We start from the raw sequence: 24,751 nt of genomic DNA on the forward strand, positions 1-24,751 counted from the left end.
GGGGTGGGAGAAATCGTGTGCAATATAAAATCAAATTCCTTAAAGATAGTAATGGATTGTTACAAAAGAAAATCACAACTTTTTTGCTTTCGGCCATGCTTTTTTCTCTTTCTTATTTATTGTGCTAACATTTAATAATTTCTTAATAAATTAAAATTAATTTATTATAGTGATTTGTGATTATTACTCCTATTAATTATTTTCTAATTTAATATATTAAAAAGAAATTAATTTAAACTAATTTTTAAATTAATACAGATGTGTTAAGATTTGTAAATAAAATATTATAAGTAATAAATATTTAAAACTACATTTAAAAGATGTAATATTAACTCTTAAATACATATATGGTGTAATTTTTTCAAAAGAAACTAATACGCTTCAACCGGGACAAAAGGAATATTTATGACGGTTGATAATTTCCATTGAATGAAAACTTCCATCATTTTATAAATTACAAGAACTATAGAATGGAAGCCATCATGACGTTTATGATACTAGAGGTACAAAATAAGAAAGAGGTTGTCAATCAGTTCAACTGAACCTGAAGATCAACTGACACCCAGCCTACCAAACTCCAAAGGGTACTTCAAATCATGTTCCACCTCCCATTTGCTACTTTTATGTCAAAAATGGAGTACAGCAAAGGGAAACAGATGAAGAAATTATCAGTTAAATGTGAAGCATGGTCAGGACAAGTAACAGAACTTGAAGACTCTTCAACTTGATGTTCGTAAAAGGTTGGAAATTTGGGAGGAAGAATTTTTGATTCAGCTGCCACCGTCGGAATACTTGTAGCAGCACCGGCAGAAGAGTACACAGTCTGGTCAACTTGCCTTGACGCATTCAAAACCAACTCATAGTGCAATCACCTCGAGTTGAGGTGGTTGGTAACTTCCAAGGTACTAAATCTTCTGCAGAACACCGTTGACTGGCTCTTGTAAGTATTGCAGAGAAATGAAGATGGCTTCCTGTTTGCGGAACTGGTTTGAAGTACAATTAGTGGACACCTCACTGGTGGGAAAAGAGTTGCTCCGATGTAGAAACTTGAGACAACATACACATACAAAAAAGGCGGAGTAAGTACCTCTGTTAGAATTGTCCTGCTCCTTGATGTGGACATGTATTCAAATATAAATCAAATACTTCCCTCGCACTTTTCCCCTAAACAGTAGAAAATCAAGTCAGTAGCAGCAGCTCATCTGCTTCTATTCCCACTACACACTTATATTTTCTATTACTAGAACTCTAGCAGTTCATATCATGGGATATCAGAATGATTAAACATGGCCTCTTAACTCTATATACATGCTCCAAATTGATCCGAGAGTAAATAAGAGCAAGTGTGACTTAGGAGATAGTCACAGAAACTATGACTTGCCACAAAAAATGTTTCTATTTTCATGAAGAAGTTAAAAGGATATCATTTAGAAATATCTAAACAAAGTAACACCTATATACTTGGTTTCATGATACAGGTTCAAACACTTGAAGACTTGGCAGTCCACATCAAAGAAATTTGCATAAATTAGTACCTTAAAGTTATTGTCTTCTTCTATACACACTTCCAACCCTGCAAGTCCACCAAAAGCAATTAGCAGGTGCCTAAAGATTAAGACAAACCAGGACAAAAGCCAACTACATTAGTAGATGAAACACAAAATATAAGCCCAATGATAACATAAAGTGATAAGGCAGTTACATGAAAAGCATTCAGGAAAGGAAGTAAAGAAAAACATGGTGCAATTATCCATTTCTAGTTGATGTGTTGATATAACATGAGAGCAATATGAATGTTAAAGAAATGAAACATAGCACATAACATAAAGATATATATGAACTGTTAAAGAAATGAATATTGCGCTAACTCAATCCTCGAAGCTAGCTCATGAGATGAAGATATCCCAATGCATATAAGGAGACTACAAGCCGTACCCTCAAGTAATATTGGACACTCTAACACACACAACCCGCCCACCCATGACTGGACCATCTGGAATATGGACCACATAACATAAGATCCCAACATACATTGGGTAAACCGAGAATAGGGATGAATCAGACTCGGATACCATGTTAAAAATATAGACCTTGAACCAATCTCAAATCCAAAAGCTAGCTCATGAGGTGAGAGGAAACCACCACCTGTAACCCTCACACGATCTTGGACACTCTAACAATAACAATTAGCCAGGATTGAAGAAAAGGGTCCTGGTTGCAGAGCTCACTAGGTTTTAAGTTGTTGATTGGTAACCCCAAAAAAAGGGAACATATAAATAGAGAAATAGAAGAGGATAAATTTTAATACAAAAGATTTGGGTTATGACTTAATTTAAGAAACTCAATATGGCAGACCTGTTTGAGTGAGAAAAAAGCCCAAAACCTACATACTGTAGTACTAGATGTCCTCCAGAGAAAATTCAGCATAACGCAAATGGCATTTTAAGAAGTTTTCTCTGCTATCAAGTCCACAAAGTGGAGTTACAGGTTCTCACTTTCTTTCCCTGGAAGTCGTTGCTGTGAAATGGCTTGGCTTTCCACATGATCAAAATGCATTTAAATTAGCATTATTTGATAAAAGATGAAATGGAAGTGCTTTCCAAAATTCATCTTCAGTCTAGGAACATTCTGATTGAACATTGCAGAACAACAACAGGGTGACTACTTGCACACACAAATATCACCAACGACTATTGAAGCATACCTGAATGATGGGAGAATCAAATCTGAGGACTTCATTACAAGACCATGCTCGGAGGTACCAATCAAGTGATCATACCCTCCCTAATCAAACAAGAGATGTTACACATTAACTATTTATGCATTGCTTCTCAAAAAGGGGATGAACACAAAACCCAATTACCTTGTATGCGCAATTCTTGAATATAGAACTGATATTTGGATCATATCGTACTTTATAACCCCAATACGTACCTGCATCCAGCATCCTCCCTAGGTGTTGACGAAGAGACAACCTGATGTGGTATGCCTGAGAATTGAAATGTGGAATTGTGAAAGTTAACAGTCATGTTAAGTAAATAAAACAGTTCCTATGGCAGTATTTTGGGTATGAAACGGTTCTCCAGAAATATTACTATTTGCATTCTTGGTTGGTAACTAAAGTATAATGTAAGCGTGTTCAATAAATATGAGAACTCAAGGATTTTGTAACGCTACAGCACATTGTGTTCGGTTAACTACATACTATATTGAAGTCTACAAACATTGAGAAGTTTGAGAAGGTGCCCTTCCAAATATCACATATCCGTGTTGGAAAAAATGTCCCAATTAAAGAGAGTGAGGAGAAAACATGTCTATACAAAAAATATCAACTATGCAAAAACAGATTTCATTCAATCAGATGACTTAACCAATATCCTAGCCCTAGGTAGTCACAAAAGGGTTAAAATTGGATATTAAAGTAATAATTAATTAAGGCATAACTACTGCTGAGAGGAAAGCAAGACATACAGCTATAAAAGTCATATAATTCTGGTAAAAACCTGCATCCAAGTTTCTCTCTGCTCCCATGGATGCTGTCACCCTTATTCCTGGGTCAATGACTTGATCAACTGCAACAGGCTGCTCAGTACTAGCAATGAAACTGTAGGCCAACTCAAAAAAACCTATAATTATAATAAAATGTACCAGCAATATTTCAATTTCTTGTTTTATCTTTTTTAATACCAGATCAACTCTTGTTTATCAAGACTACCGACATCAGCAAAATGCTTTTGGGATGCAGCACTAGTAGTTTACTCGAAGAGGAAATAAAATTCCAACATGTTACTAATGACAAATAGAACATTTAGTTTTCAAGTGAGAGACCATCTTGTCAGCGAGTACGCAAATAGAGAGGCAGCAACAGCCTTTGAAAAACAAAGAGCAAAGGAAAGAGCAATGAACACTGCATGCAGAGGCCCCAATTCGATCATACAGTGTTCCAACTTCATGATTGAACATCTGGCCATGTGTTCCTTTAAGAATGATAAAGAATATTTACTGAGCTTCACATTCCTTAAAGAGTGATAAAAAATATACACTTAGCTTCACATTAAGCAGGTGACCAAACCACATTGGCGGTCCATGATCCTACTTTTCTAGCAAACTTTAAATTATGAAAAGAAAAAGAGCTTGGGCATGGTAAAATCCTACCTTTTCAAAGCAAATGAAAATCAATAAATGGAAAAATAATAACAATACCTAATTTCATTACAGGTTCTATCTGTTTTCTTTCTCATAACTCATATCTTAATACCGTTTTACCAGTATCTTCAAACTCCTTTCCAGGTCAAGTTGTTCTCCTTCACATCTAAGACCATCTTATCAATATTTCATTAACACAATGATAACAGAGGGAGCATCATGAATTCCCGAAAAACCAATCGCGTTCAAGGAAAAATCCACATACTATGTTTTTTTTTGTTTGTTTCTGGTAACTAACAGCCACATACTATCTTGTACAAGGGATTTCCAGCATCTTTTAGAAATGGTGTGCAATATAGAATTTGAAGAAGAGCATTTGACTTTCATTATTTTTGTTTATTTTTTTAAAATTATAGTCATTGCCAGTTACAGATTATTTCTTTAACACCCGATCTCGAGAATATGAAACAGAAAAATATGAGAGTAGCTCCAATTGTTTCACTGTTGCAAAGTCTGCAAAAGAGATTCTTATTTCATTTTCATACATATTCTTATTAACATGCAACGTGAATCAGGCGATTATTGACAGAAGAAATTACATGAGTCATGATAACAACAGCTACACTACAAGGAAAAAAGTAGCAACCACATGAGCGTTATACAAAGTAAGATAGCATGTTGAAAACTGAGAATGAAGTATATTGCCTTCTTTTCAGCCCCCGATCCACTGCCCCTCATACAATTCTGAATAATATTAAGGAAATTCAGGGAACTGACATTCCAAAAAGCAATACAGAACCCAAAGGGATTGAATATAGTGCATATTTTCTGAAACATCGAAGTTGTTTGGTGCAAATGTTATTTATCAAGGTTTTACCAAAATCTTAAATACAATGAAATTTCAAATTATTTTACAACTTCAACACAAGACATCATGAGAGACTAAAAAAGATATGTTTATAACTTCCTCTCTTAAAATAAAGTACAAAAGTAACTGAAGAAAAAGTTGACTTCCCTTTGTCAAGGATCTGTTGTGTCCATTCCATGTTGCCAAACATAAACAGTTTATCACTTCCTCTCTTAGCATAAAGTACATAAAAGTAATAAGAAGAAAAAGTTTGACTTCCGTTTATCAAGGAGCTCTAGGGTCCATTCCATGTTGCCAAACATAAACAAGTTCATCCCATCCTGTACTAGCCAATAGACCTTCAATGAGAACGCTCATATCAACTCCTACAGCAAACTCTGTGTGATGATCATACCTCCCAATTAGTGCATCTTCCACCATGTAATCCCACATGCAAACTGTCATGTCATATGAACAAGAAACCATTGCACTCGCTCTATGTGGTGAAAACCTCACTTTCCTCACTGCATATCCATGTCCATTAAGCACTGCTATTGGCACTCTAGAATTCCTAACATCCCAAACCTTGATTGACTTATCCACTGACGCAGTTGCAATGATACAATCGTCATACTTATTCCAATCACATGTGAGGATTTCAAACTCGTGTGCAGGCAGAATCATGGTAGAACCTTCACAAATCATGAATTATATGAATTGAAATTACAATGATTCAAATGAATACTCATCCACACAGAAACACAAATTAATCATTTGAATCAAAAACTTAAGTCAAATTAATCATTTTTCTTAGGTATGATCAGCCAAATACATCTATTGAAGCTAACCTGGTTCCCGGACATCCCAGATGCGAGTGGTACAATCCCCAGAAGCAGATGCAAAGATATCAGCATGTCTTGGATTCCAAGCAGCGGAATAGACACAATAAGCATGCTCCTTAAAAGTCCTTACACTAGCATTTCTATCCACTGTCCATAGCTTCACAGTATCATCCCAAGACGCTGATAAGAACGAATCTTTTCTCACCGTATTATAGTCTACCGAGTGAACTTCCCGTGTATGTTCCTTAAAAGAACGGATCGGGTTATTGGTAGGAGGCAAAGAAAGGTCATAGAGTTTCACAGAACCATCGCCGCTTGCCGCGATCACAAGTGAATCGTGAGCTTCCGACCAGCAAACGTCGTAAACTCCATCAGCTGTGTCAAACGCGGCAAGTTCAGATATGGGTCCGTTTGGACTGAGCTGAAGAATGTGAACTCTGCCGTTACCAAGGATGCCGAAATTCTGCGCGGTGGCGACAGCCAATTGGTTTTCGTAAAAGGGACTGAATTTTACTGAGTAACCGTTAAACGGAGTTTTGAATACCGGCATCGTCTTTAGACGGCGGTTGCCGGTGATGTGGTTATTGGGGATTATAACCTTTTCTGATCTCGAATACGATATTATCCCCAAAAGGTCCCTTATGTGTGATAAAATTGGTTCAAAATAGTCTCTTAAATATCAATTGAACATTTTAATTCCTATTTCTACATAATCGAGTCTTTGACCGGCTTTGATCGAGCAACCGCTACACTTCTCGAACGTCATATATATATTAGTGTTTATGAACGTGCTTTACACGTAATTCTCCAACAATTATGATACAAAAAAAAAACATGATGACTAATTCAGAATTTTATCTCCACACCCGACTTGGGACTCTACCTTCAACATTCGACCTCGATGCCTGATACTTGATTTGGGACTTAACTTTTGAACGAAAACTTGACCCCGACTCCCGGTCCAGGATCCAATCCAAAGTCGTCCTAGGACTCGATCCGAGACCCGCTTCTGACCTGAAATTTGATCCCGATATTTGATTCTGACCTGACTCGAAATTTGACCCTGACATCCGACCTCGACACTAATCCGAGACTCGACTTTCGACACCAACTCCCGATCTAGGACCCAATTCAATTTTTGGATCAGGACCCGACTTCCGACTTGAGATTCGACCCTACACCAGACATCCAAACCGATATTTGACCCCACCCGACCCTGACATCCGTCACGAGACCCAAACTCGACTTCCAACTCCTAATCTGGCTCGACTTTCAATCGAGACTCGACCTCGACATCAGACTTTAGACTTGACTTGCGAATCAAGATCCAACCCCGACATTCGATTTCGACTTTCGACCTCGCTAGGATCTGACTCCAACTCTCGATTCAGGACCCAACCATGAGATCCGACTTTCTAACCTGTATCAGAACCCAACACTCGATCTCAACGATTGATTAAGGACCCACTTCGATACTTGACCTGGGACCCGACCTCGACTCCAATACCAAACAAGAAATCTCACCTTGACATCTAACTCGGAAACCAACCTTGACACCCTACCCGGGATCTTACCTCAATTTCTAACTCGAAATTCGACACTCAAATTGAAACCAGACCCTGATTTCATTCGGGATTCAGGAGTTGGGTCTCATTGAATTGTTGATTGAACATGTTTTCCTTTATTGAAAGACCCTATAATAGATAAAATTATCATTTGCTATTTTTCTACAATAGATAAAATTGTCATTTACTATTTTTCTACTAAAGTCACTTTTGGACTTTACCCTTTTTGTACATATTTCTAATCTTGGTCTTTTTTGTTAATAAAAGGGTCACTGGCCCAAGTATAATTTTTTTTAAGAAAAAAGGAAAAAGAAGTCATTTATTATTTACTTTAAATAATTATTATGCAAATATATAGGACTTTGAAAATAATTAAAGTTATAACTATTAAATATTTACTCATTAAAGATATAAAAATCATTTAATATTTAATGAATATTTTGGTCAACCAATATTATAAAATGTGCCGAAATTCTCAAGTTAGAGAGAGAGAGAGAGTGTGTATGATTTTTGAAAATACAGATACTTCATCAATTTTGTGAGCTATTGTAGCTATTATTTACATTTTTTGTGGAGGACTTGAGAGGGGGATAAAGAGGAATGGCAGGAAAACTTGAATTTTCCCCCCTTAAAAACAAAAGAAAAAAATGAGGTAAAATAAGTTTTGAAATTAAGTGGCGTTTGACCAAGAAATTATGAGTATTTTAAAAAGGTAGTTTTTGTTTTCAAACATAAGATGATATTGAAAATTGGAGTTGTTTTTGAATTTTTGTTAGTAAATCATAGTGAAAAGTGAGAACAATTTTTGGTATTTTTCTAATTCTAGAATTTTATGACCAAATCAACTTTGAAAAAAGTAAAAATAAAAAATTATAACGACCCTCATGATCGTTTTGAGTTTTCTGTGATTGTTTTATGTTTGTCATTTTCCATAGCTTTTGTATATCATTTATGATTTGTTGGGATGAGTGACACAATTGTCGAGGTAATCACACGGTTATTGAATGCGTTTTTCAATGTTGAAAGTTGAAAAGTTTGACCAAAGTCAACATACTAAGTTAAGAGCTCAAATTCAAATTTAATAATTTTGTTGGGTCTGTAGAATGATTTTTGACTTAGTTGGATGAATGGTATGAATCCTAATGTGTTTCAGAGTGATTTAAGTCATAGATTGGATGTTTGAGTTTTAATGATGTTAAGGTTGATCACAATCAACTTTCGATCAAGACGACTTTGGATCGGTAATTTGATTATTTCAATAGATATGAAATGTGATTTTTAGTTAGTCTGTATATTTGGTTTGTTGTCATGGGATTCCAAACACATCCTCAAGGTTCATTCGAAAAAATTGTGAAGTTTGGCGACTGTTGGTTTTTGTAGTTCTGGTGCAGGTCTTTCTTTCTTTGGATTCGTGATATACCTTTCGCGTTCAGAAATAGTAACTAAGTCAAGGGTCGAGATCACGGAGTGAGTTGCGATAGAGAAGAGGGAGAGAAGGTTCGGATTGCAGCGAGTTGTTCATCATGTTCACGTGAGGGGTGTTCAATCGCAATTGGTTAGGCTTGCATCAGGTCTCTATCGTGAGTTGTCTCCCGTGTTTGTGAAGAAGGAATTACCTTGGCAAAATGTAAATTCTCATTTTCGATCTTAGACTCATAACTCAATTTTTTTAGCTTGTAGTCACAATTTGGGGTGATTCAAAAGATTTTTTTCAAGTTTTTCTCATAAGGTATGATTCTAACCTTCCAATTACACATTCCCCACTAATCTACTATCAAATTAATGATTTAATAAGTGTTTTGAATTTGGAGATTTTGGGGTAGGAGGTTGCCCCAAAGTAAGATGTATGTATTCTTTGATTTGGAGATCGACTAAAGATTTATTTTAGTTCATTTTTGACGTGTGAGATCTCAATTTGGGTGCTTTGCTCTTGGTGCATTCTCTACCACTATCTGTTGTTGGTCATATCTCTCTCTCATTTTTACTCATTCTGAAATTCTTCTTTGTTAAGGACATACTTATAATTGGCACGGTCCCTTTTCATCCCAAATGGTTTCACCAACCATGTATACGATCAATTTATATAATCGACTTCAACTAGTTCGAAATTAAAATATCATTCGATTACAAGGCCAAGAGATCACAATCTCGAGATAAAAAGTGAGTTAAAATTTTACATTTGCAGAATTTTTAATTTTTGATCTAATAATATTGGAATTGTTTATACCACAATTATGACATTATTTTTATGTTACCCTGTTTGTGGATTTAGCCCCGGACTACTAATTCTGGGATTATGCAACACACATTTGCCATTCTCTAAGGCTTTTCTCCCATAAGTCTTCAAAATGTGAAGATTAAAATTAAAAGTAATTTTTTCCAACTTTATCTAATTTAAATCACGTACATATTTCTTACCATACACTATATCCTATTTTTAATCCAATGAACCCCAACATACCCACAAAAGTTTCCTCTATCTCAATTTAAGTTTTTTAGTTTGAATAAAAAAATAATGATAAAACTTTTGAATCTTGTAATCTCAATTAGTCATGTAAAATTGAGATACTTAGATGCACTATTTTTTGGGACAAACAAAAAACGGAAGGACGACACTTAAATTCAGATAAAAGGAGTTCTTAAGACTAGAGGTGGCAAAATCAGATTCAACCCGCCCAACTCATTTAAGTTTGAATGGATTATTGACCCACCCATTTCAAAAAATTGGATTGACATGTAACTCAACTTGATAGATGAAAATACTGGAAAAAAAATTCTAATTTTGTTACGTTATTTGGGCATAATAAAGAAAGAAAATAAATTTATTAGATAATAAAATATTTTAAAAGAACAAATGAAAAAATTAAAACTTAATAAAAATTTAGTTGAATTGAATCTTGCCCCATTATCTAACCCATTTTGCCCAAATAAATTCAAATTGAGTTAAGTCTTGATCACTTTGTTGTCTAGATCCAGTATGACCCACCCAAATTTAGCCCACCCCTATTTATGACACTTGATAATTCCAGTTGAATCAAAATTCGCATCATTTTATAACTTACAGGAAACTATAGCATGGAACCCACCATGAAGTTTATAATACTAGAGGTACAAAATAAAAAGAGTTATCTAACACCCAGCCTAACAAACTTCAAATCATGTTCCACCTACCACTTGTTACTTGTATGTCAAAAATGCACAGAAAAGGGAAACAGAAGAAGAAACTATCAGTTAAATGTGAAATATGGTCAGGACAAGTAACAGAACTTGAAGACTCTTCAACTTGATGTTCGCAGAAGGTTGGAAATTTGGGAAGGAAGAATTTTTATTCAGCTGCCACTGTCAGAATACTTGTAGCAGCACCGGCAGAAGAGTACATTACAGTCTGGTCAATTTGCCTTGACGCATTCAAAACCAACTCATAGTGCAATCACCTCGAGTCCCCCCCCCCCCCCCAAACCAGGAGGAGCCACCACCAACTGCAATAACTCGTGATTTCCTTGCTTTGAAATATCTTCAATATCTGAGCGTAGAAGACGTCATACAGAAGACTTATCAAGTATCCTGGGTTCTTGAGGTGGTTGGTAACTTCCAAGGTACTAAATCATCTGCAGAACACCGTTGACTGGCTCTTGTAAGTATTGCAGAGAAATGAAGATGGCTTCCTGTTTGGCGGAAAAGGTTTCAAGTACAATTAGACGACACCTCACTGGTGGCAAAAGAGTTGCTCTGATGGAGAAACTTCAGACAACATACACATACAAAAAAAGGAGGAATAAGTACCTCTGTTCGAATTGTCCTGCTTCCTTGATGTGGACATGTATTCAAATATAAATCAAATACCTCCTTCGCACTTTTCCCCTAATCAGTAGAAGGTCAAGTCAGAAGCAGCAGCTCATCTACTTCTACCCCCACTAGACACTTATAATTCTATAACTAGAATTCTAGCAGTTCATGTCATGGAATATCAGAATGGTTAAATATGGCCCCTTAACTGTACATACATGCTACAAGTTGATCCGAGAGTAAATAAGAGGAAGCTTCACTTATGAGATAGTCACAGAAACTACCACTTACCACAGAAAAAATGTTTCTATTTTCACAAAGAAGTTAAAAGGATATCATTTAGAAAAATCTAAACAACGTAACACCTATATACTTGGTTTCATGATACAGGTTCAAACACTTGGAAAGTTGGCGAGTCCACATTAAAGAAATATACATAAATATAGTACCTTTAAGTCATTATCTTCTTCTATACACTCTTCCAACCCCGCAAGTCCACCAAAAGCAATTAGCAGGTGCCTAAAGATTAAGATAAACCAAGACAAAATCCAACTACATTAGTAGATGAAATACAAAATTTAAGCCCAATGATAACATTAAGTGATAAGCCAGAAAAGAATTCAGGAAAGAAAGTAAGAAAACATGGGGCAATTCTGCATTTCTATTTAATGTGTTGATATAACGAGAAAGCAATATGAATGTTAAAGAAATGAAATTGCACATAACACAGATATATATGAACTGTTAAAGAAATGAATATTGTGCCTGACTCAATCCTAAAAGTTATAGCCCATGAGGTGAAGATTGCCCAATGCATACAAGGAGACGACAACAACCCATACCCTCAAGCAACATTAGACACTCTTAACAAAAAACCCGCCCGCCCAAGGCTGGACATCTGGAATATGGACCAACTAAGAACAGGGATCAAATATCATGTTAAAAATATAGACCCTGAACCTATCTCAACTCCAAAAGCTAGCTCATGAGGCGAAAGAAGAAAACATGTAACCCTCACACGATCTTGGACACTCTAACAAGCAACAAGAACAATCAGCCAGGATTGAAGAAAAGGGTCCTGGTTGCAGAGCTCACCAGGTTTTAAGTTGTGAAGAAAACAATCCTTTGTGTACTTGAAAAAATTCTTTTCTTTGTGCAGTTCAAATTTTTTTTTCTTTCCCGAATTATATAGACACGTTTATAAAGAAATTATTTCATGATTTAGTGGTACAACTATCGTATTATTAGCCTCTTGATAAATGACTTTCAATTTTCTTCCATAGAAACTTCAGGTTGCCATCTTCTACTTTACCCTAATCCTTTCTGTTATTGTTAATTTGTTACAAGTAGTTGTGTTATATTATTATGCTCGTATATAATGTATTATTTCTTTAGCTTATTGTTTAGAATGTGTTTTCATGTATCAATATCAACATAATTTTGACTTTTGATATCAATGGCGAAATTTTGTTGCTACATTTAATTTTGCTCCATGATGGTGAGTTATCATGTTCCTCTTTAAGTACACTTTTTATCTTAAAAAATTTACGCTTGTTTTTAAAGTTATATACTTGAATAATATGACATACACACAACAATTTGTTCTTTTTATATACATTTATTATTAATTAATGCAATACACGCGTGCAAAGAACGTACACTTAACTAGTTCGATAAAAGGTGAGATGGAAGTGCTTTCCAAAAATCATCTTCGGTCTAGGAACATTTTGATTATCCATTGAAGAAAATATACACCAACGACTATTGAAGCATACCTGAAGGATGGGAGAGTCAAATCCGAGGACTTCATTACAAGACCATGCTCGGAGGTACCAATCAAGTGATCATACCCTCCCTAATCAAACAAGAGATGTTACGCATGAACTATTTGAGCATTGTTTCTCAAAAAGGGGTTGAACACAAAATCCAAATACCTTGTATGGGCAATTCTTGAATACAGAACTGATATTTGGAGCATATCGCACTTTATAACCCCAATACATCCCTGCATCCTCCTTAGGTGTTGAAGAAGAGACAACCTGATGTGGTATGTCTGAGAATTGAAATGTGGAATTGTGAACTTAAACAGCTAACAGTCATGTCAAGTAAATAAAAACAGTTCCTGTGGCAGTATTTTGGGTATGAGATGGTTCTCTGGAAATATTTTTAATTGCATTCTTGGTTCTAAAGTATCATGTAAGCGAGTTCAATAAATATGACTCAAGGATTTTGAACATTACAACACATTGTGTTGGGGTTAACTACAAACTATATTGAAGTCTACAAACAGAAGGTTTGTGAAGGTGCCCTTTCAAACATCACATATCCATGTTGGAAAAAATATGTCCAAATTAAAGAGAGTGAGGAGAAACCATGTCTGCACAAAAAAAATACCAACAACGCAAAAACAGATTTCATTCAATCAGAGGACTTCATCAATACCTCCTAGCAGTAGGTAGTCACAATAAGGTTAAAATTGAAAACTAAAGTAAAATAAAAAAAAATTTGAGAAGGTTGGTAAAATAATTAATTAAAGCATAACTACTGCTAAAAGGGAAAGCAAGATATACAGATGTACAAGTATAATTCTGGTAAAAACCTGCATCCAAGTTTCTCTCTGCTCCCATAGATACTGTCACCCTTATTCCTGGGTCAATCACTTGATCAACTGTGACAGGCTGCACAGTACTAGCAATGTTAACTGTTGGCCAACACAAACAAATTTATAATTACAATAAAATATACCAGCAATATTTCAATTTCTTGTTCATCTTGTTTTTTAAACAAGATCAATTCTTGTTTATCAAGACTACCGACATCAGCAAAATGCTTTTGGGATGCAGCACTAGTAGTTTACTCAAAGAGGAAATAAAATTCCAATGTGTTATTAATGAAAAATAGAACATTTGGTTTTCAAGTAAGACACCATCTTGTCAGCGAGTACGCCAAATAAGAGGCGGCAACAGCCTTAGTAAAACAAAGGGCAAAGGAAAGAGCAATGAACACAGCATGCAGAGGGCCCAATTCGATCATACAGTATTCCAACCTCATGATTGAACATCTGGTCAAGTGTTCCTCAAAGAGTGATAAAGAATATATACTGAGCTTCACATTCCTTAAAGAGTGATAAAAAATCTACACTTAGCTTCACATTAAGCAGGTGACCAAACCACATTGGCGGTTCATGATCCTACTTTTCTAGCAAACTTTATATTTTGAAAAGAAAAAGAGCTTGGAAAATGATGAAGTTCTACCTTTTGAAAGCAAATGAAATCAACAAATGGAAAAAAGAATAACAATAGCTAATTTCATCACAGGTTCTATCTGTTTTCTTTCTCATAAATCCATATCTTAATACCGTTTTACATGTTCTTCAAACTCCATTCCAGATCAAGTTGTTCTCCTTCATATCGAAGCCCATCTTACCAATATTACATTACACAATGATAACAGAGGGAGCATTATAAATTTCCCGACAAACCAATCGCGTTCGGGAAAAAATCCACATACTATGTTGTATAAGGGATTCCCAGCATCTCGTAGAAATAGCATGTAAAGTAGAATTTGAAGAGAGTATTTGACTTTCATTATTTTTGCTTCCTTTTTTTTTTAATTAGAGTCATTGTCATATATGTTAACACCCAATTTTGGCTCTCTATATTTAATTAATTAAAGCTTCCATATAATAATTCAGAAAATATGAAAATATTTTATTTTTTTTGATAAACTTTCTCATTTCATTCGGCAAATCTATTTCATAAATATTATTTCTTATATAAAAAATAATAATAATAATAAATATGTAAATATTTACTACCTGTTTTATCATTTTGAGAAAACTTATACCAAGTAAATATCATTCTTTAGGGTAAATCATTTTTTTTATTAAATACTTTTTTATATTGTTAAATAAATATTTTTCGTATATTATTCAAAATTAGGAAGCTTAATTAATTAATTAACTAGTTATTAATTCAAACCAATTCTATTTTTTTTAAGAATGACCGATTTGGTCAAATAAGTTAGTCTTGCAAAATATTTAGTTAATTTTGATTATTTAATAAAGAAGTGGTTTATAATTTAAATAGGCTAATTTGAGCAAAAAATTGGCAATCCAAGTCCCCTAAAATTAACCAATCCCTGTATGCTACGGAGAATGCACATGAACTGTGTGTTTCTTCAGTTTAATCATCCCTTCAATTTGATCTAATGACCCTCATAATTTAGCCGTTTTAACTTTTATTTTTGCCTTTATATATGTATATATATATATATATATATATATATATATATATATATTATAATCTATTTATTTATTTATTTTTCTCAACTACGCTCCTCTTTTTCTTTCTTTTTCGCACACCTACACACTCCATTCTTCATCTCCCAGACCCCACGCTCCCTCCTCTTCTCCTCTCCCATCGCCCTTTTTCTCAGAAAAGATGAAGATCTCCCCTTCCCCACCTCTTTCTTCTTTATTCAATTTTCAGAAAATCCACTGAAATTTTCACAAACTTTCGGGTCAAATCAAGCAAAGGTGAGATTAGTGCAATTTTTTCCCCACCTCCTCCCTGTTTTGCCTCAAAAAGGGCTTTGATTTTTTGTTAAAATCTGAATTTTCAAGTCCGGATTTGCCTATAAATAACAAGGTTTTCACCTCAAAAGGACCAGAACAGACAGATCCCAGAGAAAAAATTGACATCTAAGAATCCATTTGAAACATCAAAAATCACTGTCTTTTATTTTTTGCTTTGAATTCAAGTTCGGAAAGGAGTTCGAAGTGAAATTCTTGGCAAAAAGACCCCTAGTTGGCTGCTCAACACAAGGTAAAAATTCTTTTATCGTCTTATTTTCGTCCTCTTTTATTTCGTCTACTATGGTTCTGTGAAAGAATGTATGAATATGGTCGTTTCCATTCTCAAAGTATAAGTGAGTAATCACCTTTGCTTTATTTTACTTCAGTTTCTGGAATTAATTTTAGCAATTTGATTTTTTTTTATTTATCAGTCATCGTATATTAGGATCTATTAAATCAAATGGTAGAAAATTACTTTGTCTTGCTTAAAATCTAGCTATAGTGTTGCTTTGATTCAACCTGAAGTTATTCTTATTTTCTCAGTTGTTAAAGATAACCTCATAACTTGATATCTCCTGTGAGTTCTCACTGATTTAAATCCTGTAATTTGAGCATGCTATATATTTTTTTAGTTTGGTTCCTTTGGCTACATGAAATGTAGTCAAGTACTTCATTTCAAAATTTGCTTGGTTCAATAGCTAATTGTATTTGTCATGTCTACGCCATGTTCTGTTTTCAGCATTAGGTCCTTCATTTATCTTGCCACTGTAGGTTCAGGAGTCTCAAAAATTTGATCGGTATGATTTGGTATAATTATATGTAATGTTATCTCACCTATTCGGAATACAACTTGTCCTCTCTGATCTTGGCTTTCGTTGTTTTATGTTGAATGGTTTGCTGGTTCCTTCTTTATTCGGAATCCCATGAGTCAGTTCTCGTTTTTTTTTCTTGCGATTACTCGAAGCTGTCCAGTTAACTCATGTTATGTTTTAGCTAGTTTTCCCTTAAAGGGGGTTAACATCCTCTCATTACTTAGGTTCTATATTCACCACGAATGCAATTGTTGGTATAGTGGTTTAGACTTTAAAAATCTATCTTATTTAAATCTTAGATAATTTGTCTCAAATAGTTTGTGTTTTTGTATCCTAGTTTTAATCAAGTTGTATTGTTCAGTGACAAGAGTCTTTTGACTCTCTATATGTAATTGAAGGAAATCATGTTCTTTCCGGTCACTGATGCATTTTCTTACATATATAATTGATGATTCCCTGCATCACTCTTATATGTGATCATTTACTGCCTTGTATGTCCTGTGTATGCTATTCCATATTCTCCTAGGCTTACCCGCTTTATTATCGTTTGAATTTATCTAAAGAGCCAATCCCACTAAGTTTTTTTTTACTCCTACTATGATGCGTTGCTATCATTTATGTGTGCCTTCAGCTAGGCGTGTCATCTATTTGCCTTTAAATTGGTCCAATCTCCACCTGTTCATCTTTAAAGTTTAAAATTGCAATAAGATAAGGTATGGTGTTAAGCTCCTCTCTGCTCCTGGTGTGTTTTGCTAAATAATAAGATTTGACATGAATTTCTACACTGTTAAAATAAACTAAGTTCTAAACTTCTTGTGATGCTCATGTTATTATCTTAGTCATGGGTTTACTTGTTTGTTGTCGCTACACTATAAGTTCTGATTTTCGGGTGCGAGCATATGTAATAACTTGAATACGACTATAGCTACTGGTTTTCCTTCTCCTTTGCTGAATGTTGTCAATGAGCTCGCCATAAACTGTCATTTTTAACTCATGACTCAGTGAATACTCCACTTATTTTTAATAGGGATCATTTGGTTATGCAGGGTCTTATCCCATTTATGAGTATATTATTTGATATGATGTTTCGGAATCTAGAATCTAAATGCTAGCCTTACGTATCATTGAGCTACTTTGGAGTTTGTTTAATCATGCCATACTTGTAAATATAGTCTGAGTTGAAAGAATAGTTAGGATGCATCTTGCGTACATTTAAACTCAAGATTGTGCTTTTATTTCAATTCTTATCTTGTTTTTTTTCCGCATGAACCTCTCCATTCTGAGTCCATTTTGGGACTCTTCCTCCTTGCATTCCTTGCTTAGTAATTTTATGAGAGAGTGAATGTGTTAAGTGAGCACAATCTCAGCCTTTGTTGCATTCATAAATTTCTGTTTCTTTCCCTTCGGATACTCACTGGTAGTTACTTTTGTTGTTATTTAATTTGCTGTTATCTAATTGATGGACATTTGCCCAACTTTATCTTAAATATTATGTTGTGATGTTTCACACTATAAATGATAGTATCTTATGTTTAAATTACAGTTAACTTTTAATAGTTATTAATTCTTTATCTCTTTCTTATGTTTCATGTACAACCTGAGGGCTGGAGTTTCCACTTTTAAACTCGTTTTTGGCCCAAAATATTGGGCCAAGAGATATTAGAATCATCACAAAGCTCGGAGTCTTGTAAATTAGGAGTCAACATTCCCTGGCCTTCCTCGTTACTCCTTTGATTATGCTTTCTCTTGATACATTAATTTATTTATATGTTTACATATATGTGAATATTAATACTACTCTCTCCTCTTTATTTGAGACCTTTTTGTATATGGGCCAATATCATTTGTTAATTATTTTTTAATGTGCTAGAAACTAGTTTAAAGGCTAAGAAAAATAGATTTTTTTTTCTTTTATCAAGAATAGATATGGCTTTACACCATATTTTTGCAAGACAACATAATTATAGAATGAATCTCAATAGTTAGGCCATCTTAGATTCTTTTAATAAATTTCCTTATAAAATAATTTGTTATTAACATTTTTGGCCATTTAGATTTTAAAAAATATAATTTATTATTATTTCTATTTTAAAGCCTTAGATGTCTTACTAGTTTCCCTAATATATTATTTCAAGATTTCATATTTATAACAGGTTCAAAATGCAAGGTATATACATATATATGTCATACATACGAGGTATTATTTTATTTTATTTTATTTTTACACTAATTTTTACTATACTTGATGTATTACTTTGTTACACATAACATATTTTTATATATCTACTATCCCTTTTACCAATGCTATTTTCATTTTTCTGTAAACTCTTACACTTTAATACACACATTATTTCACTACATATATATCTATTATCATTTTGTCCCTACACGTAAATATAATAATAAGATCTTATAAGCTTCAAACAACATATATATGCATATTCTATTTTATAGTAAATATATGTGAGACCATAAACTTTACATAATGTTTTAACACTTATATACTGTTTTTTATTTATGAAAACTCCATTTTATCAATTATTTGCTCAAATTATATTTACTATACAATACATATATGGCTATATTTGATGCCCATCTATTGTTTTTTATTTATTTATTTATTTTACATCTTAATTCTAGATAATAAAGGAACAAATTCTCATACCTTTTAAACTCAACTTCTACATATATAGAGTTACTATAAATTTTCACATATTTCAAATACATTTATTTTTAAAATTTTATTCATTTTGTTACAATAAATATTACTATTTAATTTTTCGTGGATATAGTAAACATATATATAACATGCCTTGTATTTCATCCTCTTTCGCAAATTAATAAAACTTTTCCTATCAATATTTTCTAAAGTAAATGAATAAAATATCCCTAATTATTTTTCTAAAACTAAATTTAAGGACTATCTTCGGATAGGCTCTGAGGAATGCTTGACACCTTCCCTCGAGTAACCAAAAACCTTACCTAGAATCTCACTGGTTTCGCAAATCAAAACAGAGTTTACATCTACATTTTTAAAAATGGTTTTCCTAATATTTTCCTTAAAATTAGGTGGCGAATCTAAAAAAAATTTAACATCAAAGGCATAAACGCTTTATGTAGTGAACTATTTCGACCAATTCGAAAATAGGGTGCGACAATATTCAGATTATTTCTTACAGCCAATCTCGAGGATATGAAAAGAAAAAAAGGAGAGTAGCTCCAATTGAAATTACTGTTGTAAAGTCTGCAAAAGAGATATTCTTATCTCATTTGCATACATATGCTTCTTAACATGCAATGTGAATCAAGAAATTATCAACAGAAGAAATTACTTGAGTCATGATAACAACAGCTACACTACAAGGAAAAATGTAGCAACCACATGAGTGTTATACAAAGTAAGACAGCATGTTGAAAAAATGAGAATAAAATACCTTGCTAAGCCCAACGTCAACAAGCGTCCCCCCAGATGTTACATTCCGATCCTTTAGTGTGACACCTAGAAACAGAAAAAGATGTCTCAAGGCGTCACCTACCCATCAAGAATATCAAACTGATATTTAGATCACCGCACAACATGATCAACAAAAGGGATATAACAAGATAACATAAGCATTTGAGCAATTTTGTGAAAAAAGGTTACAAGAAGGATAATTTAATTGACAATGTGAAAATCAGACACACTTGAACATGTAATGTGAGATTTGTATTGTCAAACAGGCCATTACATTTAATTAGCCATCTAGAATTTTGTGTCCATGTAACAGATAGATGCAAAGTCTTTTTAGATCAGGTAAAGATAGGTGCAAAGTTTTTTAGATCAAGTAAAGATAGGTGCAAAGTTATAGCATCACTAACATGAATTTTTCAACAGAACTTACCTGAAGTTCAGCGATCAAGTGTAAGCCATCGTTTGCAGCAAACTTTGCACCATAATCCATAAATTATCTTTTTGAAAACAAACCAGAAACATGTTTGGTTTTGTAAGATTTTGATAGACGAATTTTTGTATTTCAAATCTTATATTTAGGTAACTATAAAACCAAATACTATTATAACCTCAATCCCAAACCAGATAACTATTTTTTGGTCAAAATACATTAACTAATACAATATATAGGTGCAAAGTTATAGCATCAGTGAAGTAAATTCTCAACAGGACCTACCTGAAGTTCAGAGATCAAGTGTAAGCCATCATATGCAACAAACTTTGCACCATCACACCATTTATTGTATATAATAAATATAGATATTTTTGAAGTATAAACCAATGCCATAGAAGGATTTTTAAGTGGCAAGAATCCAAATCCACCAAAAACTCCATCAAATGCCATTGCAATAGACAGAGACAAGTACATGCACACAGACATGCAAACATCATTGTTTACATGTAGCCCAAAGGACAGGCCATCACTTTCATGTATGATCATTTGAATATTCATCTTCGTGTATGATCATACTCTTGCAAAGAGCAGCTAAAAAAAATGAAAAATATACCATCAGACACTTGCTGATTCAATGGTAAAAATTATGTGTGCCAGACCTCCACCATGGAGGATGCTGGGAAATGGAAATCAAGATACTGATATTCTGAGCTTTTATAAGGATAGAAACATTGACATATAAGCTTTATTTTGCAACTCTCTTTTAGAAATGAAGATTTTGAAGTAGTAGCAGGTCAAGGAAAATCGAGGTTGAGATTATAAGCATAATAGTGAAACAAGTTCACTACAGGAAAGTTTAGTAAAAAACAAATCAAATTACAAGTGATTGAGTGCAAGATCCTTTTAGTTTTTTTCCCTGAGTGAGCTAGTGTGCGCCTGGCATGCAAACGATAGGGGTATTCTTTAGGATGCTACCTTCTCGATAGGGAGCCCATTCATGCTTCCGCAAATGATGTGGGGCATCAAGTGGTGGCAATGAACCCTGAAGACAATAGTACATTTGAGATCAGAAATCATGAAATTGATTCAATTTAAGCCTGTTAAGTTCGGATAACTTCGCTGAACGAAATTGCTAACCACATCCATTGTTGGTTACAGTACGAAAATAAATCAAATAACCAAGTCTCTGAGCTAATAATTGAGCACCCGGCTTGTACTGAATTAAATAAATCCAACTACACAATAGCAACCTTTTTTGAGAAGGGTAAATATGTTATGCGGCACTAAAAAGTACCAGAATATGTACAAGTGAGCAAAACACCAGAAAAGAAATGGAATTAGTTTTCATATCCAAGTCAATCAAACTCTTAACAACTGGCATTTCATCATAATTTCAAACAGCTATCCTCACCACATATCTTAAGTTGTTGTGCATGGGGAAAAGACTCTTCCGAAGATATTGAGGTGTCTCCATATACTTCAAGATCCTTAGAAGAAATGCAGCACCACTTTCATCATCATGTGACCCATCCTCCATCATCGGATCTGAACTGTCCACTGAACTACCTATGTTGTCAAATACAACAACCTGTTCAAGAAAAAAAACCTTTAACTCATTTCATCACGCAAAATCCCAATTTATTGATCTCTTTTGACAACTGAAGCTGTTGGAGAGTTTGTATTGTATGCATGTGTTCAGGCATATAATATGATGTCCACATACTGAAAGCAACACCAATCTCAAACCAAAGGTTCACCCAACAAAATCAACACATGATCAAATAAATAACTTGGAAATATGAGCACCTCATCTATCCGAAAAATGGTGGAAGCACGAGCAATCTGTCCAGCCAACTGCCCAAATAATAAAATAAAGATAATATGTAATAAGAAGATGAGTAAGACAATAAAAAATGACCTGGATGATAAACACCTAATCTATGACCCACGGATATGGCCTAGTGGTCACTAAAGTAGGTTGAGAGCTACGAGGTCTCATGCTCAAATCGACAGAGAGATAAAAGCACTAGGTGATCTCTTTCCCATAGAATTAGTCTAGGTGTGCGCAAACTAGCAAACTAGCACCGACTAGTTATTTAAAAAAAAAAGTAATCTATGCATTTATCAGTTCTAACTAGCTGTTTCTTCTCAAACACTATTCCTTCTAATAGCATCTGTGTAACTTGGCATTGGCCAGTCTCAACCCCATATAAAGGAGGTGGGATGCAGCACTAGAACTAGTAAACTGAGCTGAAAATCAATGTGTAGGGACGTGATCATTTTGGCATACGCAACAAAGAGAAATGAAACGGGTCTAAATGAAGTGGAATAGCTAACAAATTAAGATAAATCCCCGTAATAGTAAATGTGTTGGGACAAATTGTACTAGATACAAGCTATATGGAGTGTAATGGATAACGATGATTCTGGAAGTTACCCGTGTTGCGAGTTCGAGTGACTGAGTATTGTCAATGATAGATCCAGGGAGTGCTATGGAAACTGTGGGTTTTTCCTTTAACACACTTTCTTCCTTCACCTCTTTGGATTTCTTCTTCTTCGTCTTCTTCTGCTTCTGCGAATCCCCGTTAGCAAGATGAACAATAGTTTTCTCTTTAATGCTCTCTGTATTCAGGGGTTCGGATTCTGCTTCCCATTCGGCTCTCTTCTTCTTCTTCCCCATTTCTGCACAGGGTTTAGGGTTTTAGCCGAATGGCTGCTATTTATGTATGTAAATTGATTTTTCTTTTTTATTGTTGGGAAAATTACTACTATTTTATTCCCTGAGTTATGACGTTATTCCAATTTTGATCCCTATGTTATTTAGTATATTTAATTAGTCTTAATTATTTGAATCTTAGTCATTAAAGTTAGGTTGTTTTCAAGATATGAATCTTATAATCATTAAGGGCCTGTTTGGAAAGGTACTCTGATAATTGAATTTGATATAATTGGGTGTAATTATATTATCTGGCATGTTTGGTTGGCCATATTTACATGGTCAATAGGTAATTGGGTGTAATTGATAGGGGTAATTACACTCTCCAATTCTCAATGGGAGGTTGTGTATTTGTGTAATTATAAGCTGATTACTTTTAATTTTTTTCCTTTTATTTCTATTTTTATTTTTTTGGTTTTAATTTATTTTTATTTCAATTTTAAATTCTTATTATTTTTATTATTCTAAAAAATGTTAAAATATATTTTTTATCTCAGTCGAGGCTCGTCCATACCCAATCATTTTTTATTATTTATATTTCATTTCATTCTCATTCTCAACATTTACTTCATGTGATTCAATGCAATTTTTCGTATTACCAATTTTTTAATTCTATGTTTATTTTTTTCAGTGGCATAATTTTGTTAATGTTCTAATTTTTAAATTAAAATAGAAGTTATTGTTGAATAAAATTATAGACTTACGTTTTTCTTTTCTCTTAAATCATATTTAGCTATGTTATGTTGAAATTTGACATAAGAGTAGGATTATGTTAAAAAAATATTTTGAATTTCAAACTTATGTTATATTTTCAGTTTCATTTATTTTAGTAGTATTGACTTGATATTTCACATTGCAATTCATTTATCTTTTAATTAGATTTGATAGATTATTTTTTTGTCAAATTAATAATTTTATGACTTATATTTATAACATTATTATTTTTGTCAAACATACATTTCATTATGCTCAAACAAATCTTGTATTTTTAGTTTTTATGACTAATTTAATAAAAATATACTAATTTAACAAATATAAATCAATTATTTTTTATAATATTAGTAAGAACATATGTTTATTAATTAATATATTTTCAAAAGACAATATATCGTAAATACTTAATTTAATATCATTTATTAAAAGCTCTTATTTGTCTAATATGAATTTTAAGTTTAAATAATTAACTTTTATTTTTAAAATTTAATATAACCTTGTAATTACACTTGTGCAACCAAACAATATACTTGTAATTACACTGTAATTATATATTGACAAACAAACAAGTCATTGTAATTACTAGGTTGTGTAATTACTAGTCTCGTAATTACCACCCTAATAATTACACCAATTCCAATTACCAGGTGACTTTCTAATCAGACCCTAAGTATGTTTGTTTTTCTTATTTTAGAATCACTTAATGGGTCCGAATAGGTTCAAATGATTAAAATCTATAACAAAATCTTAATACTATTAAAATGTCTATTTTAAGAATTTCTACAAAGATGACAGTTTACTGTTACTCCATGTACTTTCACCGACCACCCAAAATCACCATTTCAACCACAACTATCACCACC

General features: G+C 33.5%; 2 protein-coding genes and 2 non-coding genes across 9 annotated transcripts; all 4 read right to left on the reverse strand.

Moving 5' to 3' along the window:
* Nucleotides 1-425: 425 nt before the first annotated feature.
* LOC129887142 (peroxisome biogenesis protein 7-like) lies at nt 426-6,515 on the reverse strand. Of its 5 annotated transcripts, none has more exons than XM_055962107.1 (7): nt 5,842-6,515; nt 3,504-5,685; nt 2,935-2,989; nt 2,705-2,784; nt 1,536-1,573; nt 1,088-1,164; nt 426-983 (listed from the first exon to the last, which is right to left on the reverse strand). In XM_055962107.1, the coding sequence occupies exons 1-2, from the start codon at nt 6,383-6,385 to the stop codon at nt 5,279-5,281; spliced, it is 951 nt and encodes a 316-aa protein (XP_055818082.1). In that variant the 5' UTR covers nt 6,386-6,515; the 3' UTR covers nt 426-983; nt 1,088-1,164; nt 1,536-1,573; nt 2,705-2,784; nt 2,935-2,989; nt 3,504-5,278. The 5 variants fall into 5 exon arrangements, with proteins under 5 accessions (XP_055818082.1, XP_055818081.1, XP_055818083.1 ...); XM_055962106.1 differs by having other exon boundaries at nt 3,472-5,685; XM_055962108.1 differs by having other exon boundaries at nt 1,536-1,605; nt 3,472-5,685.
* Nucleotides 6,516-10,429: 3,914 nt separating this feature from the next.
* LOC129887141 (uncharacterized) lies at nt 10,430-23,197 on the reverse strand. Of its 2 annotated transcripts, XM_055962104.1 has the most exons (11): nt 22,896-23,197; nt 22,265-22,312; nt 21,870-22,046; nt 21,434-21,500; nt 20,009-20,073; nt 13,786-13,864; nt 13,121-13,239; nt 12,962-13,041; nt 11,636-11,705; nt 11,184-11,261; nt 10,430-11,065 (listed from the first exon to the last, which is right to left on the reverse strand). In XM_055962104.1, exons 1-11 carry the CDS (start codon nt 23,136-23,138, stop codon nt 11,000-11,002), a joined length of 1,092 nt encoding a protein of 363 aa, XP_055818079.1. In that variant the 5' UTR covers nt 23,139-23,197; the 3' UTR covers nt 10,430-10,999. The 2 variants fall into 2 exon arrangements, with proteins under 2 accessions (XP_055818079.1, XP_055818080.1); XM_055962105.1 differs by lacking the exon at nt 22,265-22,312.
* LOC129888162 (small nucleolar RNA snoR101) lies at nt 20,421-20,482 on the reverse strand. The gene has a single exon (XR_008766585.1). It is a non-coding gene; the product is annotated as a small nucleolar RNA snoR101 (small nucleolar RNA).
* Nucleotides 20,707-20,767, reverse strand: LOC129888159 (small nucleolar RNA snoR101). Its single transcript, XR_008766584.1, has one exon. It is a non-coding gene; the product is annotated as a small nucleolar RNA snoR101 (small nucleolar RNA).
* Nucleotides 23,198-24,751: the final 1,554 nt, after the last annotated feature.

Source organism: Solanum dulcamara, chromosome 4 (genome assembly GCF_947179165.1).
Source record: "Solanum dulcamara chromosome 4, daSolDulc1.2, whole genome shotgun sequence".
NCBI classification, from domain to species: domain Eukaryota; kingdom Viridiplantae; phylum Streptophyta; class Magnoliopsida; order Solanales; family Solanaceae; genus Solanum; species Solanum dulcamara.

What these genes read in the sequence shown, in the direction of transcription:
- LOC129887142 (XM_055962107.1), bottom strand. Translation starts at nt 6,385, where the DNA reads ATGCCGGTATTCAAAACTCCGTTTAACGGTTACTCAGTAAAATTCAGT. An exon ending in CTGGGATGTCCGGGAACCAG is followed by an intron (nt 5,686 to 5,841) that starts GTTAGCTTCAAT and finishes TGATTTGTGAAG; the next exon opens with GTTCTACCATGATTCTGCCT.
- LOC129887141 (XM_055962104.1), bottom strand. Translation starts at nt 23,138, where the DNA reads ATGGGGAAGAAGAAGAAGAGAGCCGAATGGGAAGCAGAATCCGAACCC. An exon ending in AGAGAGAAACTTGGATGCAG is followed by an intron (nt 13,240 to 13,785) that starts GTTTTTACCAGA and finishes TTCAATTCTCAG; the next exon opens with ACATACCACATCAGGTTGTC. An exon ending in AAGAAGATAATGACTTAAAG is followed by an intron (nt 11,262 to 11,635) that starts GTACTATATTTA and finishes TCTACTGATTAG; the next exon opens with GGGAAAAGTGCGAAGGAGGT.